We start from the raw sequence: 25719 nt of genomic DNA, 5'->3' as shown, positions 1-25719 counted from the left end.
CCGAGTCCACCACAGAACACGGGCTGGGCTGGGTAACGGGGCTTGCACAATGAGCTGACCCTGCGGCCGACTCAGGGTTTACAGGGAGGGGGGTGTAGATGTAACTCACCACTTCTTGCTGCTTTGGCTTGGTCTTCTTTTTCTTACCCCCAGGTGCCTCATCTGGCAGCTCATCTCCGAACACCAGATTCTGAGGACACACTGGGGATTCCAGCATACGTATCTGGGCCATTAGCACCCCTCCCTGGTAGCTGTTTTCACTGTCTTCCCCTGAGTCGGCAGGTGATACTGCTGGCTGCTGTGCAGGGGGCCCACTGTACAGGGCCTGCTGCTGTTGCGACAGGCCACCAGGTGGATCTGGCTGTTGTTCTCCCTCTATCTCCTCCTCATCATCCACCTGGCTCTCAGGTTGCAGCCCCATCAACCTTCTCTGTTTCTTTTCATCCATTTCTCTGAAACGCTCTTGATTTTTTAGCTTTTCTTTAAATGGTCCACTCATCTCCAGCAATTCCTCCTTTCTTTCCTCCAAAGCATTTATTTCAGCCATCAGACCTTTTATCTGTGCCTGGACTTCCGGCTTCTTCTTCTTTGGGGTAACCTCCAGCCTAGAACGGACATGGCGAAGTTCCTCCTGAAGCCTCCTCACACCTTTGCTGGCGTCTTCATACTCACGGAGGTGACTTACGACCCGGGTAGTATAGGTGGAAATAGACTCCCGGGTCCTCAGCATTCCCCAGCCTTCCTCACTGAGGTCAGCTTCACCTCCGTGAGTACTCTGCCTTCCTCCAGATGACTTTGGCTTTCTGCTGGCAGCACCCAGCTTTCCCAAATTGGGATCCTCGTTTCCAGAAACCTTTCGGCCTCTTGCCTCTGTGGGGGGTGTTGGAGTGACATTGCTGCGACTCCGGGTGGATCGCCTAACCCCCAGATCTTCTGATGTACAGGCCGCTTGCTGGCCTCTCCTGCCTCCCTGCGGCCTACTCCGGGAGGCAGAAGCCTGGGCCTTGCCTCCCTCACTCATCCCTGGAAACCCACTCCCTCCCTGGGGAGGAGAAAGCAGGTCCCAGGTGGAACAGGTGGTAATTCCCTGGAGCTCAGGAGACACAGCAGACACACAGCTCAACTGAAGCAGAACCACACCCACAACTGATTGGCTCCCACTCCAGAGCTGTACTCAGTATTCTGCTGGTGAGGTCACTGTGTACATACATTACATTACTTATCCTGTACTGATCCTGAGTTCTATCCTGTATTATACTCCAGAGCTGTACTCACTATTCTGCTGGTGAGGTCACTGTGTACATACATTACATTACTTATCCTGTACTGATCCTGAGTTATATCCTGTATTATACTCCAGAGCTGTACTCACTATTCTGCTGGTGAGGTCACTGTGTACATACATTACATTACTTATCCTGTCCTAATCCTGAGTTATATCCTGTATTATACTCCAGAGCTGTACTCACTATTCTGCTGGTGAGGTCACTGTGCACATACATTACATTACTTATCCTGTACTGATCCTGAGTTATATCCTGTATTATACTCCAGAGCTGTACTCACTATTCTGCTGGTGAGGTCACTGTGTACATACATTACATTACTTATCCTGTACTGATCCTGAGTTATATCCTGTATTATACTCCAGAGCTGCACTCATTATTCTGCTGGTGAGGTCACTGTGCACATACATTACTTATCCTGTACTAATCCTGAGTTATATCCTGTATTATACTCCAGAGCTGTACTCACTATTCTGCTGGTGAGGTCACTGTGTACATACATTACATTACTTATCCTGCACTGATACTGAGTTATATCCTGTATTATACTCCAGAGCTGTACTCACTATTCTGCTGGTGAGGTCACTGTGTACATACATTACATTACTTATCCTGTACTGATCCTGAGTTATATCCTGTATTATACTCCAGAGCTGTACTCACTATTCTGCTGGTGAGGTCACTGTGTACATACATTACATTATTTATCCTGTACTGATCCTGAGTTATATCCTGTATTATACTCCAGAGCAGCACTCACTATTCTGCTGGTGAGATCACTGTGTACATACATTACATTACTTATCCTGTACTGATCCTGAGTTATATCCTGTATTATACTCCAGAGCTGTACTCACTATTCTGCTGGTGAGGTCACTGTGTACATACATTACATTACTTATCCTGTACTGATCCTGAGTTATATCCCTGTATTAAACTCCAGGGCTGTACTCACTATTCTGCTGGTGAGGTCTGTGTTACATACATTACATTACTTATCCTGTACTGATCCTGAGTTATATCCTGTATTATACTCCAGGGCTGTACTCACTATTCTGCTGGTGAGGTCACTGTGTACATACATTACATTACTTATCCTGTACTGATCCTGAGTTATAACCTGTATTATACTCCAGAGCTGTACTCACTATTCTGCTGGTGAGGTCTGTGTTACATACATTACATTACTTATCCTGTATTGATCCTGAGTTATATCCTGTATTATACTGCAGAGCTGCACTCACTATTCTGCTGGAGAGGTCTGTGTACATGTTGTGGACGCTGGATCTGGGGATAATGATTTCAGAATGAGATCTCCACTATATACTGTAGATTCTGTGTTTCTGCTGTAGGAAATCTCTTCTCTCCAGGGAGCCTCGTGTGGATGACTAAACCAGACACATCCTCTGGTTCCCAGGCCTTACTGCCTCGTGGAGCGTAATGTATTGGATGTTCTAAATGCGCACTATATAACGAGAGAACATATGATTGCAGTGCTATAAGGGTTAACTTCTGTCATACGTGATCGGCAGGTTATGGGTGGATGGTTCCTTATGCACTATAGTAATACCTGAAGGGAAGTACCTCATACAGACACTTGTCTATTAATGCCATTGTTCAGGTTAGGATACTCGTTCCTTCATACACTATCAGGTAATTCATAGTTAATAGAGGAGGTGGGGTCTCTGTCCGAGATCCTGATAGTTTTGGAGAATTTATAGAGCATTCTAAGAGAGTCTCATGCTCTGGAGGACCTGTCCTGTTCTGCAAAAACACAAATTAAAGGGGTACTCCGGTGGAAAACTTTTTTTTTTTTTTTTAATCAGCTAGTGCCAGAAGGTTAAACAGATTTGTAAGTTACTTCTATTAAAAAATCTTAATCCTTCCAGTACTTATTAGCTGCTGAATACTACAGAGGAAATTATTTTCTATTTGGAAAACAGAGCTCTCTGCTGACATCATGACCACAGTGCTCTCTGCTAACATCTCAGTCCATTTTAAGAACTGTCCAGAGCAGGAGAAAATCCCCATAGAAAACATATGCTGCTCTGGACAGTTCCTAAAATGGACAGAGATGTCAGCAGAGAGCACTGTGGTCATGATGTCAGCAGAGAGCTCTGTGTTCCAAAAAGAAAAGAATTTCCTGTGTAGTATTCAGCAGCTAATAAATACTGGAAGGATTAAGATTTTTTAATAGAAGTAATTTACAAATCTGTTTAACTTTCTGGCACCAATTGATAAAAAAAAAAGTTTTCCACCGGAATACCCCTTTAACTAAACTAATTTTATATAACAATTTCATATACATATTATATATATATATAGGAGTTATTTTTTTTTTTTTTTTAAAGGGACAGTTTCCCTTTAAATAAGCACTGTGTAATACTTTATTCCCCCATCTGGTGGCGGCGGCGCTGCAGGAAAGCTTAACACTTACTACAAGGTTTACCCATAAATTACAGCTGGTTGCTAGGGAGTTCTGGTAGGAAGAGATTTTGGGTTCAGCCTATTGACACCCCTTCTAAGGCTGCATTCACACCACGTTTTGTACATACGGGTGCCGGATACGGGGGGGAGGGGCAAACCAGCTGAATCAGCCCGTGACTCCATTTACTTTAATGAGCCGACCGGAGTCAAACGGTGACTCCGGTCGGCTCAGTTTTGACCCGTATGCAGTTTTGGACAGGACCTAAAACCGTAGTATACGGTGTGAAACGTGGTGTGAATGCTGCCTAAGCCGAGATGGTCCAAAGTAGGTAAGTGGAAAGCCATTGCTAAGAAAAGGTTCTTGGCCTGGAGGACTGGCCATATTACACGGTGGCTCTATGTAACGTACCAGTCATTTCAAAATATTTATCAAAACCTGTATGGTTTAGTTGCAGTAACTCTTTAGAGTGCTGACAAGGTGATTTTAGTTCTCACTGATCACACAGAGCCCCAGTCCCCTCCATGCAGTTAATATGTATATCATGTCTTCTATATAAGAGATTAACAGACTACACAAAACGCCTCTGTTTTCGTGACATCAGTTTTAATATTAATATTATAATAACAATCAGAACTTTTTTTTGTAGTAGGCTGAGTCCTTTATGTATAATGATCATTTATCTTCTGCCCCAAAAATATAATAGAAGGATTGTGCTGTATGTATGTCTGTTCATTTTACTTCTGTTATCTATGATGAAGAGCGTAAGCCTGCACTCACCGTTCCTGTAGTGTTCTCTTCAGACGGTCATTCCGTTCGGCCAGGGTGATCTGAACGATGCGGGGCGCTCAGAGGCAAGCAGGCATTTTCGCACACAGCCGTGTGCTTCTTCCGGCCTCTTAGAGGCCGGAAGAAGCACACGGCTGTGTGCGAAAACGGCTGTTTGCCTCTGAGCGCCCCGTGTCATTCAGATCTCCCTTTACTATGTGGAGCAGGTACCTACCAGTAAAACTAAGTCTTACCAGTAAAACTTACCAGTAAATAAGCCCCAACTCCACTTCATGTGTTCCATCTTGGTCTCTGTTACTAAAGATGGACTGAGCCTAACAACAGACAGCGAACAGCAGATTGCAGGGATGCAAGACACCTACCGGCCAATACTTTAGTTTTTTTGTCTGGGGAAGAAGTAATTTTTGACAAAAAATAAAAGTTATTTACCAATAAGTTAGAAATCACATGGATAGAAGTTGTTTAAAACCATGATTACATTTTTCTTGTAATACTGAAACAAGATCCCTTATGATCAACTAGTGATAGAGTGATCCTTTGGTACTGAAGGTGAGTTACAGCTATTCCATATACGGATGGTAATGCATTATATATGGTAAAATATTCTTCCTTTCCATGTCTGGGAGACGTTCCTGCCGGCTGGGATGATGAAGATATGAACTTTGAAAGGTGTCCCCCTGCCGGCCTGTAAGTAGACCACTGGGTGGGGAGCTATGCTTATGTAGTCCCATCTTCTGCAGCTGTAATCACGTCCCCTCAGCATGATTGACAGCCTGCGTCACCAATCTGCTCTCTAAGCCGACAGCATATTGATCACATGGGCCATACCGGGCTGTCAGGAGTGGGCGTGACTATAGCCAGAGCAGATGGGACTAGAAGAGGTCTCCCTGCCCAGGGGACTACTTATGGACTGGCGGGGACACCTTTCAAAGTTATTATCTTCACTATCCCTGGAGGCAGGAATTTCTCCCGGCATGGGAAGGAAGAAGATTTTGCTATATATAATACGTTGAGGATAACCTGATGATAGGTTCCCTTTAAGCGGGTCACCATTACCCTTCCTTTTGTTAAGCATTCCCTTTTACATATATAAGGGGTACTGTCATTTGGTGCAAGTAACCAATTCATTTAACTAAAGTCCTGTGTGTCCATTTGTTTAACTTCTACCGCCCTGTGATGGACAAGCCCTGCGCCACTGGCTTCTCCTCCTGCAATATCCAGTATTACATTGCAGCACTGGGAGTATCTCGTTCCTGTTCTGCCTTCCTGTAGCTGTGGGATTATATGTTTCACCGAGCTGAGATCTGATCCATCCTATTCACCCTCCCGCTAGTCACAACCGGAGCCACAATGACATGTGAACCCCACACGCTCCTAACAAAAGCCTCTGTTCATACCTGGGTGCTGTCCTACAGGGGCGAATAGGATAGTGTTGGGGATACTGTGCATTCCCAGGTGTTGTCCTATTCCCCTACATAGACCTCTTACACATACAATGGTCTTTTTCTTTACCAGTGTGAGGGTGGGTTCCCACTACGTTTCTTACATACGGTCGCCGGATCCGGCTTGGGGGGGGGGGGGGGGGGGGGTTAGTAAAAACCGGGCGCTCCTGTTTCCCAGACGGACCCGGCCCTTATGTTATTCATTTGAATGAGACAACCGGAGTCCGATTTTTGCCCCATATCCGGTTTTCTGACCGGACCTAAAATGGTGGTATACCGTGGTTTTAAGTCCGGTTACAGGGCAAAAATTACCCAACCGGAGTCACTATCTGACTCCGGTCGGCTTATTCAAATGAATGAGATATGGCTGGGATACGGGAGCGCCCAGTTTTCACTCCCCCCAGCCAGATCCGGTGACCGTATGTAAGAAATGTAGTGTGAACTTACCCTTGAAACCAGACCCAACATACAATGCTACGGACAGTCCAAATCTGCGAAATGTGTCAACAGCTGGAAGAACAGACCAATCAGAATGGGCATTCACTGGTAAATTCGCTGTATTACTGAAAGGCATGCACCGAATTCCTGTCTGGTGGCACCCCCTACAGTACAGAGAGGTATTACATGTTACCTGTGCCAGGGTTAGCTGCTCCTTTGGACACCAGGTGGGGGCGGCTCATGTTACTTTTTTAGGACACTGTGTACTGTACAGGACCCTGAAGAAGCTCCTGTCCTCTACATAGACAGTGATTACAGCTCCCAGCAGATCTTCATTACTTTCATATGTAAGGACTTGCTTTATCTGCGTTAGTTACCTACTTTAATCCTCACTTTTTCCTATTTTGATGACATTTTGGCAGCTTCTGAACCAATTACCAGGTTTCCAAACAGTTTTGGTCTCAACATACGATGGTTTCAACATACAATGGTCGTCCTAGAACCAATTAATATTGTAACTTGAGGGAACACTCTATATAGAGATATATATGGGGGAGATTTATCAAAACCTGTCCAGAGGAAAAGTTGCTGTTGCCCATAGCAACCAATCAGATCGCTTCTTTCATTTTTAACAAGGCCTCTGCAAAATGAAAGAAGCGATCTGATTGGTTTCTATAGGCAACTGGGAAACTTTTCATTTGCACAGGTATTGCAATTAATCTCCCCCATACAGTGCACTTTTCTAGTACCATTATATACTGCAGAATTTCTGCATGCAGACTTTTCTTTCTTAAAGGGGTACTCCGACACCCTAGACATCTTATCCCCTATCCAAAGGATAGGGGATAAGATGTCAGATCCCCGGGGATCGCTGCTGCTGCGCCCCGCTATCATTACTGCGCAGAGCGAGATCGCTCTGCACGTAATGACGGGCAATACAGGGGCCGGAGCATCGCGAGGTCACAGCCCCGCCCCTCGTGACGTCACGGCCCGCTCCCGTCAATACAAGTCTATGGGAGGGGGCGTGGCGGTCGTCACGCCCCCTGCCATAAACTTGCATTAAGGGGACGGGCCGTGATGTCATGATGGGCGGAGCCATGACGTCACGATGCTCCGGCCCCTGTATCGCCCGTCATTACGCACAGAGCGAACTCGCTCTGTGCAGTAATGATGGCGGGGCACAGCAGCGGCGATCCCCGGGGTCCCCAGCAGCGGGACCGCGGCGATCTGACATCTGATCCCCTATCCTTTGGATAGAAGATAAGATGCCAGGGGCGGAGTACCCCTTTAAAGGGGTTCTCCAGAGGAAGTTGTATAGTTCTTTCCACTCTGACCACAGTGCTCTCTGCTGACACCTCTGTCCATGTCAGGAACTGTCCAGAGCAGGAACAAATCCCCATAGCAAACCTCTCCTGCTCTGGACAATTCCTGACATGGACAGAGATGTCAGCAGAGAGCACTGTGGTCAGACAGAAAATAACTACACAACTTCCTCTGTAGCATGAGCAGCTGATAAGTACTGGAAGGATTAAGATTGTTTTAATAAAAGTAATTTACAAATCTATATATAAAAAAAAAAAGTTTTTTCCTGGAATACCCCTTTAAGATTTTTATTGGGGTGGGGCGTCATTACGCAGGGTGGTGATTTTTTTTTAGGGTGGTATTGAACAATAATAGGCAGCGTACAACAAGTACTGTCCCTGACTAAAGCCCATACCAGTGTTTCCCAACCAGGGTGCCTCCAGCTGTTGCAAAACTCCAACTCCTAGCATGCCCGGACAGCCTTTGGCTGTCCGGGCATGCTAGGAGTTGGAGTTTTGCAACAGCTGGAGGCACCCTGATTAAGAAACAATGGCCCATACAATAGAGGAAGTATGTGAGGTTCCTCCTTTATCATACAAGGTCCTTGCAGGCTGATAATTTTGGGTGCACAAAATTAAGGTATAAGGTAAAATGTTTTATTTTGCGCTGCGAGCAGTCGCGCATTGAACCACACTTCAGATGGACGAGATAGCATGTTTATTACTGTGCAGTCAGAGGTGACGTGCTCGGAATGTGCAAACCTTTTCGGAAGCTGTGGCTCGTCTTGACACAGAGGAGCGAATCCTAGCAGGAGGCAGATGTGAGAGGGGGACAGAACATCAAAGGGGACAGCGGGCAGAGTCAAAAATATGGAAGGTACTGATATGAAAGGCAGTTCTGCAAAGCTTCATGTACTGGCCAGAGCCTGGTTCCTGCCCGTGGGTTGGTCTGAGGTTCTGGCTACGGGTCTAAAGGTTTCAAACTACGTTCATGGTCATCTATCCTGGTCCTGATTCCAGTTCTGTCCGTGGCTGAGTCTTCGCATCCTTGGCTTTTGTCCCAGTTCTGTCTTTGGTCCAGGAGGTCACGGCGCCGGTGTACATTTCCACTATGTATAACTTGTTTTGGTTGTGTGTCCCTTATCAGCCCGTGGCTGAGTTATCCTTGGCTTGAATATGATCTGTAGTTCTGCTCTGTCCAGCTCTCTTCTTCTGCCTGTGGCCCCGGTAGACCCAGGGATGACGTGTGGGGAGCTCCGGACTTTGGTTTACGAACCGGCTCCGGATACTTGGCGTTCTTACAGTAACATTACAGGACTGAGTGTTTCTCTACAGGGCAAGTTAAATCCCGAGCAGCAGATTCATCGAGAAACCACAGCAGTTTACCGTTCACCGGGGAGACCCGAGCTGCCGGCAATGGATCGGACTCCTCCTGCAGGATACGCTGGTAGGTACAGAAGCCAAGGTAAAGAATAGAGATTAGTCAGGTCACATGTTTACAAGTTCATTTGGCATCCATCACTTCTCAACAGAGCTCTGGAAATTAAATTCAGGGATGTCAAGAAATTATAGGATGCAGTGCAGTAGACTGGACGCTGGGGAGGGGAGGCCACAGGGAGCAGACTAGATGCTGGGGGGAGACAGGGAGCTGACTAGACTCTGGGGGGGGGGACAGGGAGCAGACTAAACGCTGGGGGGGACAGGGTGCAGACTAGACGCTGGGGGGGGGGGACAGGGAGCAGACTAGACGCTGGGGGGGGGGGACAGGGAGCAGACTAGACGCTGGGGGGGACAGCGAGCAGACTAGACGCTGGGGGGGACAGCGAGCAGACTAGACGCGGGGGGGGGGGGGACAGCGAGCAGACTAGATGCTGGGGGGGGGGGGGACAGCGAGCAGACTAGACGCTGGGGGGGGGACAGCGAGCAGACTAGACGCTGGGGGGGACAGCGAGCAGACTAGACGCTGGGGGGGGGACAGCGAGCAGACTAGACGCTGGGGGGGGACAGCGAGCAGACTAGACGCTGGGGGGGGACAGCGAGCAGACTAAATGCTGTGGGGGGGACAGGGTGCAGACTAAACGCTGTGGGGGGGACAGGGTGCAGACTAAACGCTGTGGGGGGGACAGGGTGCAGACTAGACGCTGGGAGGGGGACAGGGTGCAGACTAGACGCTGGGAGGGGGACAGGGGGCAGACTAGACGCTGGGGGGGGGACAGGGTGCAGACTAGATGCTGCGGGGGGGACAGGGTGCAGACTAGACGCTGGGAGGGGGACAGGGTGCAGACTAGACGCTGGGGGGGGGACAGGGTGCAGACTAGACGCTGGGGGGACATCGTGCAGACTAGATGCTGGGGGGGGACAGCGAGCAGACTAGACGCTGGGGGGGGACAGCGAGCAGACTAGACGCTGGGGGGGGGGGGGGGACAGCGAGCAGACTAGACGCTGGGGGGGGGGGACAGGGTGCAGACTAGACGCTGGGGGGGAACAAGGAGCAGACTAGACGTTGGGGGGGGGGGGCAGGGAGAAGACTAGACGCTGGGTGGGACAGTGAACAGACTAGATGCTGGGAAGGTAGACTAGACGCCTTGGGGGGGGGGGGGGGGGGGGTTATGGGTGTCAGCCAGCAGACTAGTTGCTAGGGAGCAGACTAGAGGCTAGAGAACAGGCTGGGGGGCAGACTAGATGCTGGGGACAGGGAGCAGATTAGATGCTGGGGGTAGACTATACACTAGGAGCAGGCTAGGGGCTAAAAAACAGGTTAGGGGGCAGACTAGAGGCTGGGGGCAGACTAGACACTGGAAGGACAGCTGGCAGACTAATCGCTGGGGGCAGACTAGACGCTGGGGGGACAGTCGGTAGACTAGTTGCTGAGGGCCAGCTGGAAGACTAAGCATTAGTGGTGCCCAAAAGGACTTCAGTGACTCATAATGGTGTCTGTAATTTTGACTGAAAGAATAGCGCGGCCTGCATGCTGTCTGGAGCCGCTGATGGAAGTGTGAACACAACCTTACACCACACTTACTTTCAAAACCGTAGCTTTGCCTTCTCCTGTGGCCACAAAGACAACCGTTTTGGCTGCATTGATCACTGGGAGTGTGAGAGTGACTCTCTCCGGAGGAGGCTTGGGGGAGTCACTGATAGGAGCCACAATCTTATCTGTCACCTGAGAAATAAAAATCACATAAAAATAATGTAACCTAGATGTAAAAACCGAAACAAAACAATGGATGAAGTGGACCCAGAAATGTTTTATGTAAACTGCATAGTCTTTTTCATGCTGTAAACAGGTATGTGATCAGCCCTCGGGTCCTCTTTAGGACATGTTCACACTTGCAGATTTGCACAGATTTGATGCGCAGGATTTGAAACTGCAGATTAGAAGCTGTGCTCAGTCATTTAGTATACACTGAAATCTGCAGCAGAAAATCCTCCGCATCAAATCTGCACAGAATACTGTAAGTGTGAATAGACCCTTACAGGGAGTTTTATTTTTTATTTTTACACTCTTGTTTTCTCATCCTCTACTTTTAATAGCCTTAAACTTTTCAATTCTCCACCTACAGGAAAATTAGTTTTTTTGCGGAAGTTGGGTAAGAGGCCTCTGTCTATCATCTCAGCCAAATTGGACCTCGTGATTTTTCTGTGGTGGTCCCGACCAGCTGTCTGAGCTAGCGCCAGCATTCTCACCGGGTATGAAGCCTGCTCAGCTTATATGGAGGGAGAGTACACGTACGTCCTGTGTCCTTAAAGGGGAACTCCACCCCTAGACATCTTATCCCCTATCCAAAAGGATAGGGGATAAGATGTGTGACCGCGAGGGTCCCGCCACTGGGGACCCCCGCGATCTCGGCTGTGGCACACCAGACATGCGGTGCACGAAGCGAAGTTTGCTCTGGGCCGGATGACTGGCGATGCGGGGCGGAGGTTCGTGACTTCAAGGTCATGCCCCGCTCGCGATGTCATGGCCACGGCCCCCTCAATGCACGTCTATGGGAGGGGGCGTGATGGCGGTCACGCCCCCTCCCGTAGACTTGCATTGAGGGGGCATGGCCGTGACGTCATGAGCCTCAGGCGCTGCACCCGACGAACTCAATGAATGTCGGGTGCAGCAGGGAGATCCCGGGGGTCCCCAGCAGCAGGACCCCATGATCAGACATCTTATCCCTTATCCCTTGGATAGGGGATACGATGTCTAGGGGCAGGGTGCCCCTTTAAGAGATAAAAAAAAATAAAAAATACTCCAACATTTAATGGAGGACTAAAAAAAAGCTTATGTTTTCTTTGCTACTATTAAGGGGCAAGCATTGTGCCAGCATTGTGCCAGCCAGCTCTTAGTATAGAGATCTCTGCATCTTTAAACCTCCCTGAGCTGATGTTAATGGCCACTAATGGAGTTTAATGGCCCTCATGAGTAGAAGGATGGTCCTCACTTATGAATCACAAAAAACAAAGCTTGTGTGTTCTGAGAATATGCACCAATGCAAGATGAGGATTTTTTATGAACTACTCCAAAATTTCTAAAAAGTATTCTGCAAGCAACTTAGGGCCACTTGTCTATAGGCATTGGAGGGGGGAAGGGGTCTTCTATTGTTGTGGTCAGCAAATCTGCACATGGGAAGTAAGACACAGGAAGATGGGGGTGATCCATTCAAGCCAAAGGAATGCCAACTATTCCTGATGACCACCTCGGAGCAGTATGTGTGTCCAGACCTGGAGGGAGGACAGCTTGAGACCGTTCCTCACAGAGATACATGAGAACATGAGCTGAGGTGCATGTGTGTATGTGTGTGTGTGACTATATATATATATATATATATATATATATATGTATATATATATATATATATATATATATATATATATATATATATATATATAAAAACAAGGATAGGTTGGCCAGCACATACTGATACTGAAACTACTGCATGGACCTGGCATACAGGTGCATCCTTCTAGGCTGAATATACATAAACAGGAGAATACAGCAGCACACTGCTAGCACAAAGATACAGATAAAATATGAAATGTTATATTGCTACAAAGCAAAAAATGCAAAAATTTGGTACTTAGCTCACAATTTGGCGGCCAAAATAGTTTGGACCATCCCACCACGATAAGGTGACCTCATTGGGACTTATCCTTGTTTGTTATACATACATACATTGCACCCCACCCATCTCTATTAGGTGCTGTATAAGGTGCTGGACGTCTCAGACCTTGCAAGCCTGTTAAACTGATTGCACAGAGGCATATTCACAGTGTAGGGTCCGTCCCAATGAGGTCACCTTATCGTGGTGGGATGGTCCAAACTATTTGGCCGCCAAAGTGTGAGCTAAGTACCTCATTTTTGCATTTTTTGCATTGTAGCAATATAGCATTTTATATTTTATTTGTATCTTTGTGCTAGCAGTGTGCTGCTGTATTCGCCTGTTATATATATATATATATATACGTGCTTATATGTGTGTGCGTGTGTATGTGTGGGGGGGGGGGTGTATGTGTGGGGGGCTGTGGGGGTGGGTTGTGGGTGTGTGTGTGTGCTGGGATGTGTGTTTGTGTGTGGGGTGTGGGTGGGTGTGTGTGTGGGGTTGTGGGTGTGTATGGAGTGTGTGTGTGTGGGAGAGGGTGGTGTTGTGGGTGTGTAGACATGTGCGCGTGTGTGTGGGTGGGGGGGGTGTGTGTGAATGGGGGTGTGTGTGAATGGGGGTGTGTGTGTGGGTGGGGTGTGTTCACATGGCGGAATTTCCGTGCGTAATTCCGCTGTAGAATTCCGACGTAGTTTACTGCCTATTATTTTTAATGCGATTCTGCAGTCCCATTCAGACAGTGGAAATTCCGCTTTCCGCAAAAATGTAAGCCCGGTCTTATTTTGCCTATTTTGCTTATTTTGGGTCTGAATTTCTAGGAATCTCCTATGTCTTGCTTTGTTGCTTGTGCAAAAAACCCTAAGGGGCAAAACCCGTCCCCTACAGTCTGTAGTATTATTGGTTGTCAAAAATTGTTATTCATTTTTCAAATTCAAACAAGCAAAACCTGGGTGTAAAGTCACAATGACAATTTGGGCACAAAACCTGAGAAAAATAATCTGCATCACGTTAGTAAACCCCCGTTATTTGTATGTAGCGTCAAATACATGGTGGGTGACGTCATAGGTTTCAAATCGTAGGTGGAAGCACTTACCTCTAGGATAGGGTGTCCTGGGAAAAGGGAAGCCGTGTGTCCATCTGGGCCGATTCCTAAAATCAGCAAGTCAAAGTTCGGGAGGTCATCCCCAGGGAAGATCTACAGAGAATGAACAGGATTCCAGATGAACAATTGCAGCTGAAGGGAAAATACCCGTCTGTGCTTTTCCCCAAAAAGCTTCTTACTTGTAGCGATCAATAGGGATCACATATTTCTTCCATATTATCTTTTATCCCCTTAAGGACTCAGACCATTTTGGCCTTAAGGATGTAGGCATTTTTCATTTTTGCATTTTTGTTTTCTCCTCCTCGCCTTCTAAAAATCATAACTCTTATATTTCCATCCACAGACAAGTATGAGGGCTTGTTTTTTGCGCGGCCAGTTGTCCTTTGTAATGACATCACTCATTTTACCATAAAATGTATGGCGAAATAAAAAAAAATATACTATTTGTGTAGGGAAATAGAAAAGAAAACTGCAATTTTGCAAATTTTGGAAGGTTTCATTTTCACTATGTACAGTTTACGGTAAAAATGACATGTTTTCTTTATTCTGTGGGTCAATACGATTAAAATCATACCCATGATTACATACTTTTCTATTATTGTACCGTTTCAAAAAAATCTCAAACTTTTAAACCAAATTAGTGCGTTTAACCCCTTGCCGCAAATGGACGTACATTCACGTCCATTTGCGGCTCCTGATGTATGACGTTCGCTCAGAAGGTAAGCGCGCATCATACCCGGTGGGTCCTGGTTGCTATAAGCAAACGGGACCCACCGCTAATTCCGGACATCGCCCATCGGGCTGATGTCCGGCATTAACCCTTTAGTTAAAGTAAAAATTGCCGGTTAACTCAATGGTACTGTTTGGGACCGCTGCGGTGGTGGGACACTAGGAGGATCCCTACCTGCCTCCTCGCTGTCCGATCGCCGAATAATTGCTCCGTGCCTGAGATCCAGGCAGGAGCAGTCGAGCGGCGATAACACAGATCAATGCCCGGCTATTGCATGGCAGTGAACAGTGTAAGAGATCAGTGTATGCAATGTTATAGTCCTCTATGGGAGCTATAACATTGCAAAAAAGTGTAAAAAAAAAAAAAAAAAAGGAAATAAATGTGATTTAACCCCTTCACTAATAAAAGTTAAAATCACCCCCCTTTTCCCATAAAAAAAAATATAAAAGTGTAAATAAAAACGTGGTATCACCGCATGCGTAAGTGTCCAAACTTTAAAAATATATTGTTTATTAAACCGCACGTTCAATGGCGTACGCGCAAACAAATTCCTAAGTCCAAAATAGCGTATTTTTGCTCACTTTTTGTCCCATACATTTTTTTTTTATAAAAAGTGATCAAAAAGTTTGATCAAAACAAAAATGCTACCAATAAAAACTTCAGATCACGGCGCAAAAAATGACATCCCATAACGCCCCTTATATGGAAAAAAAAAAAAGTTATAGGGGTCAGAATAGGAAATTTTTCAACAAATTTTATTTTGGAGCATGTAGTTATGATTTTTTTTTTGTAGTAAAATAAAATCAAACCTATATAAATGGGTATCCTTGCGACCAGAGATGAGCGAACTTACAGTAAATTCGATTTGTCACAAACTTCTCGGCTCGGCAGTTGATGACTTTTCCTGCATAAATTAGTTCAGCTTTCAGGTGCTCCGGTGGGCTGGAAAAGGTGGATACTGTCCTAGGAGACTCTTTCCTAGGACTGTATCCACCTTTTCCAGCCCACGGGAGCACCTGAAAGCTGAAATTATTTATGCAGAATAAGTTATCAACTGCCGAGCCGAGAAGTTCGTGACGAATCGAATTTACTGTAAGTTCGCTCATCTCTACTTGCGACCCTACGGACCTACAGAATAAATATAAGGTGCAATTTTTACTGAAAACTTCACTGCGTAGAAACGGAAGCCGCTAAAAATTACAAAATGGCTTTTTTTTCCCCCAATTTTGCCTCACAAATATTTTTTCTCTGGTTTCACCGTAGATTTTGTGGTGAAATTATTAATAGTATTACAAAGTAAAAATGTTGGAGCAAAGAACAAGCCCTCATATGGATTTTTAGGTGGAAAATTGAAAAGTGTTATGGTTTTTAGAAGGTGAGGAGGAAAAAACAAAAGTGCAAAAATGAAAAATCGCCAAAGAGGGAAGGGGTTAAAATCCCTCTAATTTGACGACCTATAACTTAATTTTTCCGTATAAGCAGCAGTATGAAGGCTCATCTTTTACGCCGTGATCTGCACTATTTATTGATAAATTTGCATACAAACTTTTAAATGAAATTTAAAATATTATGTGACATAATATTAATATATGTGACATAATATTAATATTATGTGACAAAAAAAGCAGCAATTTTTTTTTTTTTTTTTAAACACTTTCTGGGGGTAAAATGGGAAAAAGGGACAATTTAAATTTTTATTGGGGGGAGGGGGATTTTTCACTTTCTTTTTATTTTTATTTTTTTACACTTTAATAGTCCCCATAGGGGACTATTTATAGCAATGACTTGATTGCTAATACTGTTCAGTGCTATGCATATGGCATAGCACTGATCAGTGTTATCGGCTATATTCTCAGACCAGAGCAGAAGACCCCAGGAGACGGCCGGAGGCAGGTGAGGGGACCTTTGTCCACCATTATGGATGATCAGATCCCTGCGGCAGAGCCGCAGGCGATCCGATAATCCATTTAACCGACCACACTGCCGCAGGTGCCGTGATCTGTATTTATCACAGCATCTGAGGGGTTAATGGCGGACATGAGCGCGATCGCTGATGTCTGCCATTACCGGCGGGTCCATGGCTGCTAGTAGCAGCTGGGACCTGCCGTGCGCGACACAAGTACCACTCCGATGCTCATGGTCATGTACAGGACATAAATACGTTCTGGTGCGTTAAGTACCAGGGCACGAAGACGTACATTTACATCCTGTGTCGTTAAGAGGTTAATGATCTGATCTATTAACCCAAACAGTAGGAGTGTTTTCCAAACAGTGTGTCTCCAGCTGTCGCCAAACTACAACTTCGAGCATGCTGAAAGTTGTAGTTTTGAAACAGCTGGAGACACACTATTTGAAAAACACTGCTTTATTAGTATGGGAAGTTCTCCTTTAAAGCGTTATTGTCATTAGTAAGAAAATTAGAAAAAATACTTAATATCAGTGTAGTAATTAGGGATCGACCGATATCGTTTTATTTTAGGGCCGATACCGATAACTTATACCGATATTCCGGTATAAGTTAACGGCTATTTATTCCCCCCCCAACACCCCCCCCCCCCCACCCCCCCGGCGACACCGCTGCAGTTCATTGATTTAAAGAGGGCGCTTTAAATCAATGAACTGCAGCGGCTTTTGCGGTGCCAGAGACCGCCGCCGCCACCCGCTACTCTCCCACTGTCTGTCCTGGGGTCCTGAGTCCTATCACCGCCGCCACACCGCCCCGAGACTGCCGCCACCGCTGCCCCATTGCCTCCCCCATTCCCGGCTTTATAATTACCTGTTCCCGGGCAAGGTAATTGCCGATACCGATAACGTCCAAAATCGTGAAAATCGGCCGATAATATCGGCCAAATCGATAATAGGTCGATCCCTAGTAGTAATGAGACCTAAGACCTGTATGCATAATAATATGCACGTGTTAATATGTAAAATACTTTTTGATCTATGTATTACTGTGATGAGTCTTTTTGAATTTCTTTGAGAGGCTTAGGATGTTTCCCTTAGAGTATGATGAGCTCCTCTCCTCCCCCTCCCTCTCCCTCTCCGGAGGCCCCTGTCATTTTTACATTTGCAAAGCTTTCTGCCTAAATGCATGCTCTATAATACTCTAATGCAGCCATGTGAAACTATATGGTGCAAGGACAGAAGAAAAACCGGCATTTTGTGCCAAAAAACAAACAAACAAGGTGCATGTTTTTTTTATAACCCTAAAGGAGCCATGTGGAATCTATATGGTGCAAAAACACAAGAAATAAGTTCATAAAATGACCATAGAGAAACCATTTTGCATATAAAATAATAGTTTAGCACCTTGTATTGCTTGTCACTGTGCATGGAAATGCTCCTCATCTGCAGAGGCTGCAAGCTGTCTGCATCTTGCCTGTGCTCTGAGGCACAGAATGGAGATAACCATACCTCCCCTCCCCTTTAGATATTTTGGTCCTTTTTTCTGATGGACCAAAGACAGAGACCCCTAGTGGCCATTTTTTTTTTAAACCATTTTTTCACATCTTTAGCAATCACATTTTTTTTAATGAAATATATTAGGAAAATACTTACTTTTAAGTACCTGTCACCAAATAAACTTTTCTAAACCAACTCAAGAGAAAGTGGGCGTTTTCCAGCAGGCAAGACATCACTGAAGCCTGCTGGGGCACCACTTACGGTCTCCTGCCAGGACCAAACTCACTGAATGAATTGTGGCAGGGAACAGAACATAGCCACCTAGTGGCTTTTTATTTTTTGTATTTTTTTTACATTTTAAACATATTTATGTTCATAATTTTAAAAGCAAGTGAATGGAAAAGTGTTTGCTAATTACGCAAGGAACACTGTATTAAAAGTTTTATTTGGTGACAGGTACTCTTTAAAAGGAAATCTGTCACCAGTGTCACCAGTCGGTACCGACCGGTAGTGCAGGTGACACTGATGACAACGGTACTTATCTTGTCCCGGTCCGTGGCGGGGATCTCCTGTAATCTTCTCCGGTATCTTCTCTCTGGGCACCGGCTTGGGGCACGGGCAGAGCTTAATGATGCAACCGCTGCTGCCTGGGACCCTGCAGAAAGCAGCAGCAGCTTGGGGCATGGGCGGAGCTTAGTGATGTCACCGCTGCTCTCTGCTGGGTCCTGGGAACAGCAGGGGTTACGTCATTAAGCTCCGCCCGTGCTTCAAGCCGCTGCCAGGAGCAAAGATACCGGAGAAGATTATCGGAGATCCCCGCCATGGACAGGGACAAGGTAAGTACCGTTGTCATTAGTGTCACCTGCACTACCTGTCGGTACCGACAGGTTAGTGCAGGTGACACTGGTGACAGATTTCCTTTAAGGAAGTATTAAATGGAAAAAAGTTGTTTCTAACGACAGTAACGCTTTAAGTCAACAAACAATACACTAATGGATGATAATTGGCCTAGACAGCAAATGGTAGGCTACACTAGAGCCCGGGTTCCTCACCTCTCTTAGCTTCTTCTCATAGTCTGTGGCGGCGTCTTCCACGCTCAAAGATGGATCGATGACTACAAACTGAGATTCCGACAGAAGGCCAAGAGGAAGGAGCTGACGCTGTGACATAAAGGAAAGGAATGTGGATGAGAATTGTGCAAGGAATAACCCAGGCAGCATCCAAATAACCCTGGTCTCCGTGTTCTCGTGTCCGCTGTGGTTGTAACGCTAGATGTTCACCAGGACCAGGGTAACCATAAGAGAAGGTTGGTGGCCTCGGGAGCCTTTAGACTGTGGGCATTGTGGTCACATTCTAGGAAACTACACTTTCCCGCCCCCGTCTGACACTTTCAGCCTTTGATGTGGCTCAGACCTCTACATGGAATACACCCCCGATCCCCCAGATTTCAGAGAAATTGATGTGTATGGAAAAAAATGAGCAGTCCTGTGGTTATATAAAATCTGCGAGCTATTGACATTGAAGAGGACTTCTGCTGCAGAACTTCTCAATATAAGGGAGGTGGATATAAGTTTAATGTGATTGATATGAAGATCCCCATTACCTATATGAAGAGGTTTTGCACCGTGTATTGTAAAACTTTATGTGCTGTTTATGCTGCCGCAAAACCTCTTTAGAACAAGAGAAGGGGGATTATGTCAATTGCTCAACACAATCATTTAATGATAGACAGGAGGCTCTGCAGCAGCTAGGGTAAGTAATATACAGTAAAGTGCACTGGCCTACCTGCTGCTGAACATCTTTGTACAGGGAGAAGACAGAACATGTCAAACACTACATTCTTTTTTACATTTCTTTTTAATTTTCATGAGGCCTACGTTTGCCTCAGCTGTTACAGAACCTCATTGACAAGGAAAAAAAAAAAAAAGATTCAGGTCAATAAAGTTTCAAGTTCTCCTATCCTTCTCCTCACTAAGATGTTCTGCAGCAGCAGAGGCAGAGCAATTTATACCTCAGCTAATGCCGGAAAAGAAGTATGGTAAATCAATCACTGGAAACATTTTTTGTATCACTGACATGAAACAGAAGTTCTGCAGCTCCTGCTTTCAATTCATAGAGGTTCTGCAGCCACCATGACAAAACACTTTTTAGCTACTGCACAACTTCTTAAAGGGGCAGCAACATCCCCCTTTTTACAGAAAATTACTGTAGTTTCCAATGTTATTAAGCAGCATGAATGACTGGATCACTGCAGGACGGGATAAAACACAGAACTAAATTCTAAAACCCAGAAGCAGATAACTGAGAGACCTCACTACAGTAAACAAGGTCATGGGGCCTTTCAGAGTTTTTTCAGCAATATTCTACTATGGACGGCACTTTCACAGGATAACATTGTTATGCAACAGGTCAGGGCTCAGCTTGTGATGGAGTCCATGAGATTTGCATGCCGCCTGTTTCTTGTGTAACTTCCCGATTTACACCACAACATATCCTGCTTTGTGAAAGGCTTCACTTGTGAGATACACTGACTGTATGGAGACACTGACACAATGGTTGAAGGGATGACATTTAAAGGGAATGTGTCACAGAAACAGAATTTGAAAAAACAAGGTCGTAGTGTAAAAAAACATTTTCTTTTACCTTTGTTCTAAAATCAGGAAATATTTTAAAAAAAATAATTACATTTTTCCTATTGCCCTGTTTCAACCACTAGGGGGAGCACAAGAAAGGGAAGAGTGTTTTACAGCTACAAAAAGAACAATTCTTTGTTTATATAGCACCAATTTATTCCCCAGTGCTTTTCCATCATTCTGATCAGTCCCTGTCCACGTTGTGGCTCATGAAGCAGGGTTAAGAGGTGCAGGAAGATGAAGCAGGATGAAGAAGTACAGGAAGATGAAGCAGAATGATAAGGTGCGGGAAGGATGAAGAGGTGCAGGAAGAAGAGGTACGAGAAGGATGAAGCAGGAAGAAGAGGTACGAGAAGGATGAAGCAGGATGTAGAGGTGCAGGAGGATGAAGCAGGATTAAGAGGTGCAGGAGGATGAAGCAGGATGAAGAGGTGCAGGAGGATGAAGCAGGTTGAGAAGGTGCAGGAGGATGAAGCAGGTTGAGAAGGTGCAGGAGGATGAAGCAGGATGAAGAGGTGCAGGAGGATGAAGCAGGATTAAGAGGTGCAGGAGGATGAAGCAGGATGAAGAGGTGCAGGAGGATGAAGCAGGTTGAGAAGGTGCAGGAGGATGAAGCAGGTTGAGAAGGTGCAGGAGGATGAAGAGGTGCAGGAGGATGAAGCAGGATGAGGAGGTGCAGGAGGATGAAGAGGTGCAGGAGGATGAAGCAGGATGATGAGGTGCAGGAGGATGAAGCAGGATGAAGAGGTGCAGGAGGATGAAGCAGGATGAGGAGGTGCAGGAGGATGAAGCAGGATGAAGAGGTGCAGGAGGATGAGGCAGGATGATTAGGTGCAGGAGGATGAAGCAGGATGATGAGGTGCAGGAGGATGAAGCAGGATGATTAGGTGCAGGAGGATGAAGCAGGATGATGAGGTGCAGGAGGATGAAGCAGGATGATGAGGTGCAGGAGGATGAAGCAGGATGATGAGGTGCAGGAGGATGAAGCAGGATGATGAGGTGCAGGAGGATGAAGCAGGATGATGAGGTGCAGGAGGATGAAGAAGGATGATGAGGTGCAGGAGGATGAAGCAGGATGAGGAGGTGCAGGAGGATGAAGCAGGATGATGAGGTGTAGGAGGATGAAGCAGGATGATGAGGTGCAGGAGGATGAAGCAAGATGATGAGGTGCAGGAGGATGAAGCAGGATGATGAGGTGCAGGAGGATGAAGCAGGATGATGAGGTGCAGGAAGATGAAGCAGGATGATGAGGTGCAGGAAGATGAAGCAGGATGATGAGGTGCAGGAGGATGAAGCAGGATGATGAGGTGCAGGAGGATGAAGCAGGATGATGAGGTGCCGGAGGATGAAGCAGGATGATGAGGTGCAGGAGGATGAAGCAGGATGATGAGGTGCAGGAAGATGAAGCAGGATGATGAGGTGCAGGAAGATGAAGCAGGATGATGAGGTGCAGGAGGATGAAGCAGGATGATGAGGTGCAGGAGGATGAAGCAGGATGATGAGGTGCCGGAGGATGAAGCAGGATGAAGAGGTGCAGGAGGATGAAGCAGGATGATGAGGTGCAGGAGGATGAAGCAGGATAATCAGGAGGAAGATCCAGCCACTCCTTCTGAGACTGGGGTCACCGTTCTTGAGACTGTAGCAGTCGGACTCCCTGCAATCACCTAGCTATCCCTTATCTTGTTGATAGGGAACAAATTTATAGCAGGGCACAATCCCTTTAATAAGGACCGGGGGTTTTTCCGTTTTTGCATTTTCGTTTTTTGCTCCTTGCCTTTAAAAAATCATAACTCTTTCAATTTTGCACCTAAAAATCCATATGATGGCTTATTTTTTGCACCACCAATTCTACTTTGTAATGACGTCAGTCATTGTGCCCAAAAATCTACGGTGAAACGGGAAAAAAAATCATTGTGAGACAAAATTGAAAAAAAAAACGCCATTTTGTAACTTTTGGGGGCTTCCGTTTCTACGTAGTACATTTTTCGGTAAAAATGACACCTTACCTTTATTCTGTAGGTCCATATGATTAAAATGATACCCTACTTATACAGGTTTGAATTTGTCGCACTTCTGGAAAAAATCATAACTTCATGCAGAAAAATTTATACGTTTAAAATTGTCATCTTCTGACCCCTATAACTTTTTTATTTTTCCGTGTATGGGGCGGTATGAGGGCTCATTTTTTGCGCCGTGATCTGAAGTTTTTAACGGTATCATTTTTGCATTGATAGGACTTATTGATCGCTTTTTATTCATTTTTTCATGATATAAAAAGTGACCAAAAATGCACTATTTTGGACTTTGGAATTTTTTTGCGCGCACGCCATTGACCGAGCGGTTTAATTAACGATATATTTTTATAATTCGGACATTTCCGCATGCGGCGATACCATTTATGTTTATTTTTATTTACACTGTGTTTTTTCTTTTATGGGAAAAGGGGGGTGATTCAAACTTTTAATAGGGAAGGGGTTAAATGATGTTTATTCACTTTTTTTTTGCACTTTTTTTCTCGCAATGTTATAGCTCCCATAGGGACCTATAACACTGCACACACTGATCTTTTACATTGATCACTGGTTTCTCATAAGAAACCAGTGATCGATGATTCTGCCGCATGACTGCTCATGCCTGGATCTCAGGCACTGAGCAGTCATTCGGCGATCGGACAGCGAGGAGGCAGGTAGGGGCCCTCCCGCTGTCCTGTCAGCTGTTCGGGATGCCGCGATTTCACCGCGGCTATCCCGAACAGCCCACTGAGCTAGCCGGCATGCTTTCGGTTTCACTTTAGACGCGGCGTTCAACTTTGAACGCCGCGTCTAAAGGGTTAATAGCGCGCGGCACAGCGATCAATGCCGCGCGCTATTAGCCACGGGTCCCGGCCGTTGTTAGAGGCCGGGCCCGAACCGCTATGACGCGGGGCCACGCCGTGGCCCCGCGTTATAGATCGGGAGTGGACACATGACGTTCCAGTACGTCATGTGTCCTTAAGGGGTTAATAGAGACTGGGGCAGTGTAAGATTAGTGCATGGTCAGATGGCTATACAGAAGGGCCCTCTCAGACATCTGTAAGGGGGCTGCATTTTTATATCCATATTACGACTGAAAACTTTGACCTGACCGCAAGTATGATGACCCGAACTAACAGGCTTACATATACCAGACCTTGTGGTCATAATACAGATGATAAATTGCAGATATTTGAATTTAACGCTACATAGAGTACTCTCCTAGAGTGTACACACCTTGTACTCGCCATATGTGCTCTCAGGGTCAGAGAATGGGACCAGCCTCTCGTCACACATAGCCACTTGCCATCCCTCTGTATTGAGGCCGGCAGTATTAGGTAATTCCCGGCTCAGAAGCTGCACCAGGCTGCCACCGGACAATCCGATCCTGAACTTATCCACTCCCTTAGACTCATTAACCAGGAGCTGGGAAAGAGAGAGAGCAAGCTCTGCTGCCGAGGGGAACACACGGATCTGACGATTGGAGGACATCACAAATCTGGAGGGAATACAAAGGTTACATAGCTGCTTTATTTAAAGGGCAGTTCCAGTCAAAGAAGCAGTAAATATACATGTCATGAATACAATACAATAGTGCCCCCCACAGGATAAGATTATGACTCTGAATGGGTAAAGCTGGGCCACAGATGTACAGACCCTAACTAATATAGGGAGTTACATGAATATATACGCTCCTGAACATTAAAACTACATGAAGGACAAGCCATAGGGTTATGCATATCGGGGAAGTAGCAGGTGTCGCCAAGATCTGCAAATGATCAAAGTTTCAGGCACCTAGCACCAATATGTGTCATGTGGGAGGGGCTTTAGTATAAAAGCCAGATTAAGGCAAACTTTTTCAGCCACATGAAACCTCAGAACATAATCCTGTCCGTCTGCAAAATCATCTTTGTCCAAGCTGAAAGTGTACCTGTCAGATTCCCCCCCCCCCCCGAAAAAATTAATAAAAATAATAATAATAATAATATGTGTTATAAGTTGCTCAGTACTAGAGATGAGCGAACTTACAGTAAATTCGATTCGTCACGAACTTCTCGGCTCGGCGGTTGCCGACTTTTCCTGCATAAATTAGTTCAGCTTTCCGGTGCTCCGGTGGGCTGGAAAAGGTGGATACAGTCCTAGGAAAGAGTCTCCTAGGACTGTATCCACATTTTCCAGCCCACGGGAGCACCTGAAAGCTGAACTAATTTATGCAGGAAAAGTCATCAACTGCCGAGCCGAGAAGTTTGTGACGAATCGAATTTACTGTAAGTTCGCTCATCTCTACTCAGTACCTCATCCTGATCATGCACATCTAATTTTTATGTATCTACAACCTATATGTCTCTCAGAATTACCTTTATTTACTTGCCATCATTGCTCAGTGAGGTTTCTGTCCATGCAGAGGCATGGGGTGTGTCCCTCTCTTCTCCTCACTGTGTTGACTCCTTCCCCCCCCCCCCTTCACTCTGCTCTGACTCACAGAGGGCCCTGGACCAGCCTGCAGCCCTGTCAATCACTCATGGTGTCCATGATGTGTCGATTACCACTGGACACTGCAGGACTGGTATGTGTCCCAGGAGGCAGGGGGACCCCTAGTGGCCAGTTCTTTGACTGGCTTTTTCAGTACGAAATACTGTAAATTTTCTGATGAAAGCAATTGCAAAACATATTTGCTATATAACATATCAAAAGTTATAGACCCATATTTATCAAACTGTGTGTGAGAAAAAAAAAATCACTATTTTTTCTATCACACAGTTTGACAAATCTGAGCCATTGTATCTGACAGTGCCCATTGAAGCTCCAGGAAGTGAGGGCGGGACTAGCACTCCTCTGTGCTCACTTCTGTCCTATCAGACTGCAGCATGAAAATGGGGAGGGGAAGGGCTTGCAGAGAAGCCTGCAGTGATTGGATAAAGAGACCTAACATAGCACAGCAGACTCAGGGAGACAGTAAATGCATGGTGAGTGAGGGTGGGATCAGTGCTTGCCTCGGACATGCCCCCTTCCTGAGCAGTGGATGTCAGAATGAGTGAGCAGCAGATCAGTGGAATTTGTGAGCCAAATACA

General features: G+C 45.9%; 2 protein-coding genes across 8 annotated transcripts in view; one reads left to right on the top strand and one right to left on the bottom strand.

The window, feature by feature from the left end:
• Nucleotides 1–25719, top strand: part of NXNL1 (nucleoredoxin like 1) — a 72871-nt gene that overhangs the window by 11854 nt on the left and 35298 nt on the right. The window contains exon 1 of one of the 2 annotated variants that reach the window (XM_056570703.1): nt 20878–20981. The exons of the other annotated variant lie outside the window; for it this stretch is intronic. Within the exon in view, the coding sequence (XP_056426678.1) occupies nt 20964–20981 (18 nt within the window). The 5' untranslated portion in view covers nt 20878–20963. Of the gene's footprint in view, nt 1–20877; nt 20982–25719 lie in introns of those variants that run through there. 2 annotated transcript variants of the gene reach the window in all.
• Nucleotides 8317–25719, bottom strand: part of PGLS (6-phosphogluconolactonase) — a 41921-nt gene continuing 24518 nt past the window's right edge. For 5 of the 6 annotated variants that reach the window (XM_056570695.1, XM_056570698.1, XM_056570700.1 and 2 more), the window contains exons 2-6: nt 23884–24145; nt 19055–19162; nt 13862–13963; nt 10704–10844; nt 8317–9125 (exon numbers count right to left, since the gene is read on the bottom strand). In XM_056570695.1, coding sequence (XP_056426670.1) covers nt 8991–9125; nt 10704–10844; nt 13862–13963; nt 19055–19162; nt 23884–24145 — 748 coding nt within the window. In that variant the 3' untranslated portion in view covers nt 8317–8990. Of the gene's footprint in view, nt 9126–10703; nt 10845–13861; nt 13964–19054; nt 19163–23883; nt 24146–25004; nt 25027–25719 lie in introns of those variants that run through there. The other variant, XM_056570699.1, reaches the window with a different exon arrangement.

The sequence above is a fragment of the Hyla sarda genome, chromosome 4 (genome assembly GCF_029499605.1).
Source record: "Hyla sarda isolate aHylSar1 chromosome 4, aHylSar1.hap1, whole genome shotgun sequence".
Lineage (NCBI taxonomy): Eukaryota > Metazoa > Chordata > Amphibia > Anura > Hylidae > Hyla > Hyla sarda.
Note: the sequence above shows the minus strand (reverse complement) of the source record. Positions and strands in the feature narration are given on the sequence as shown.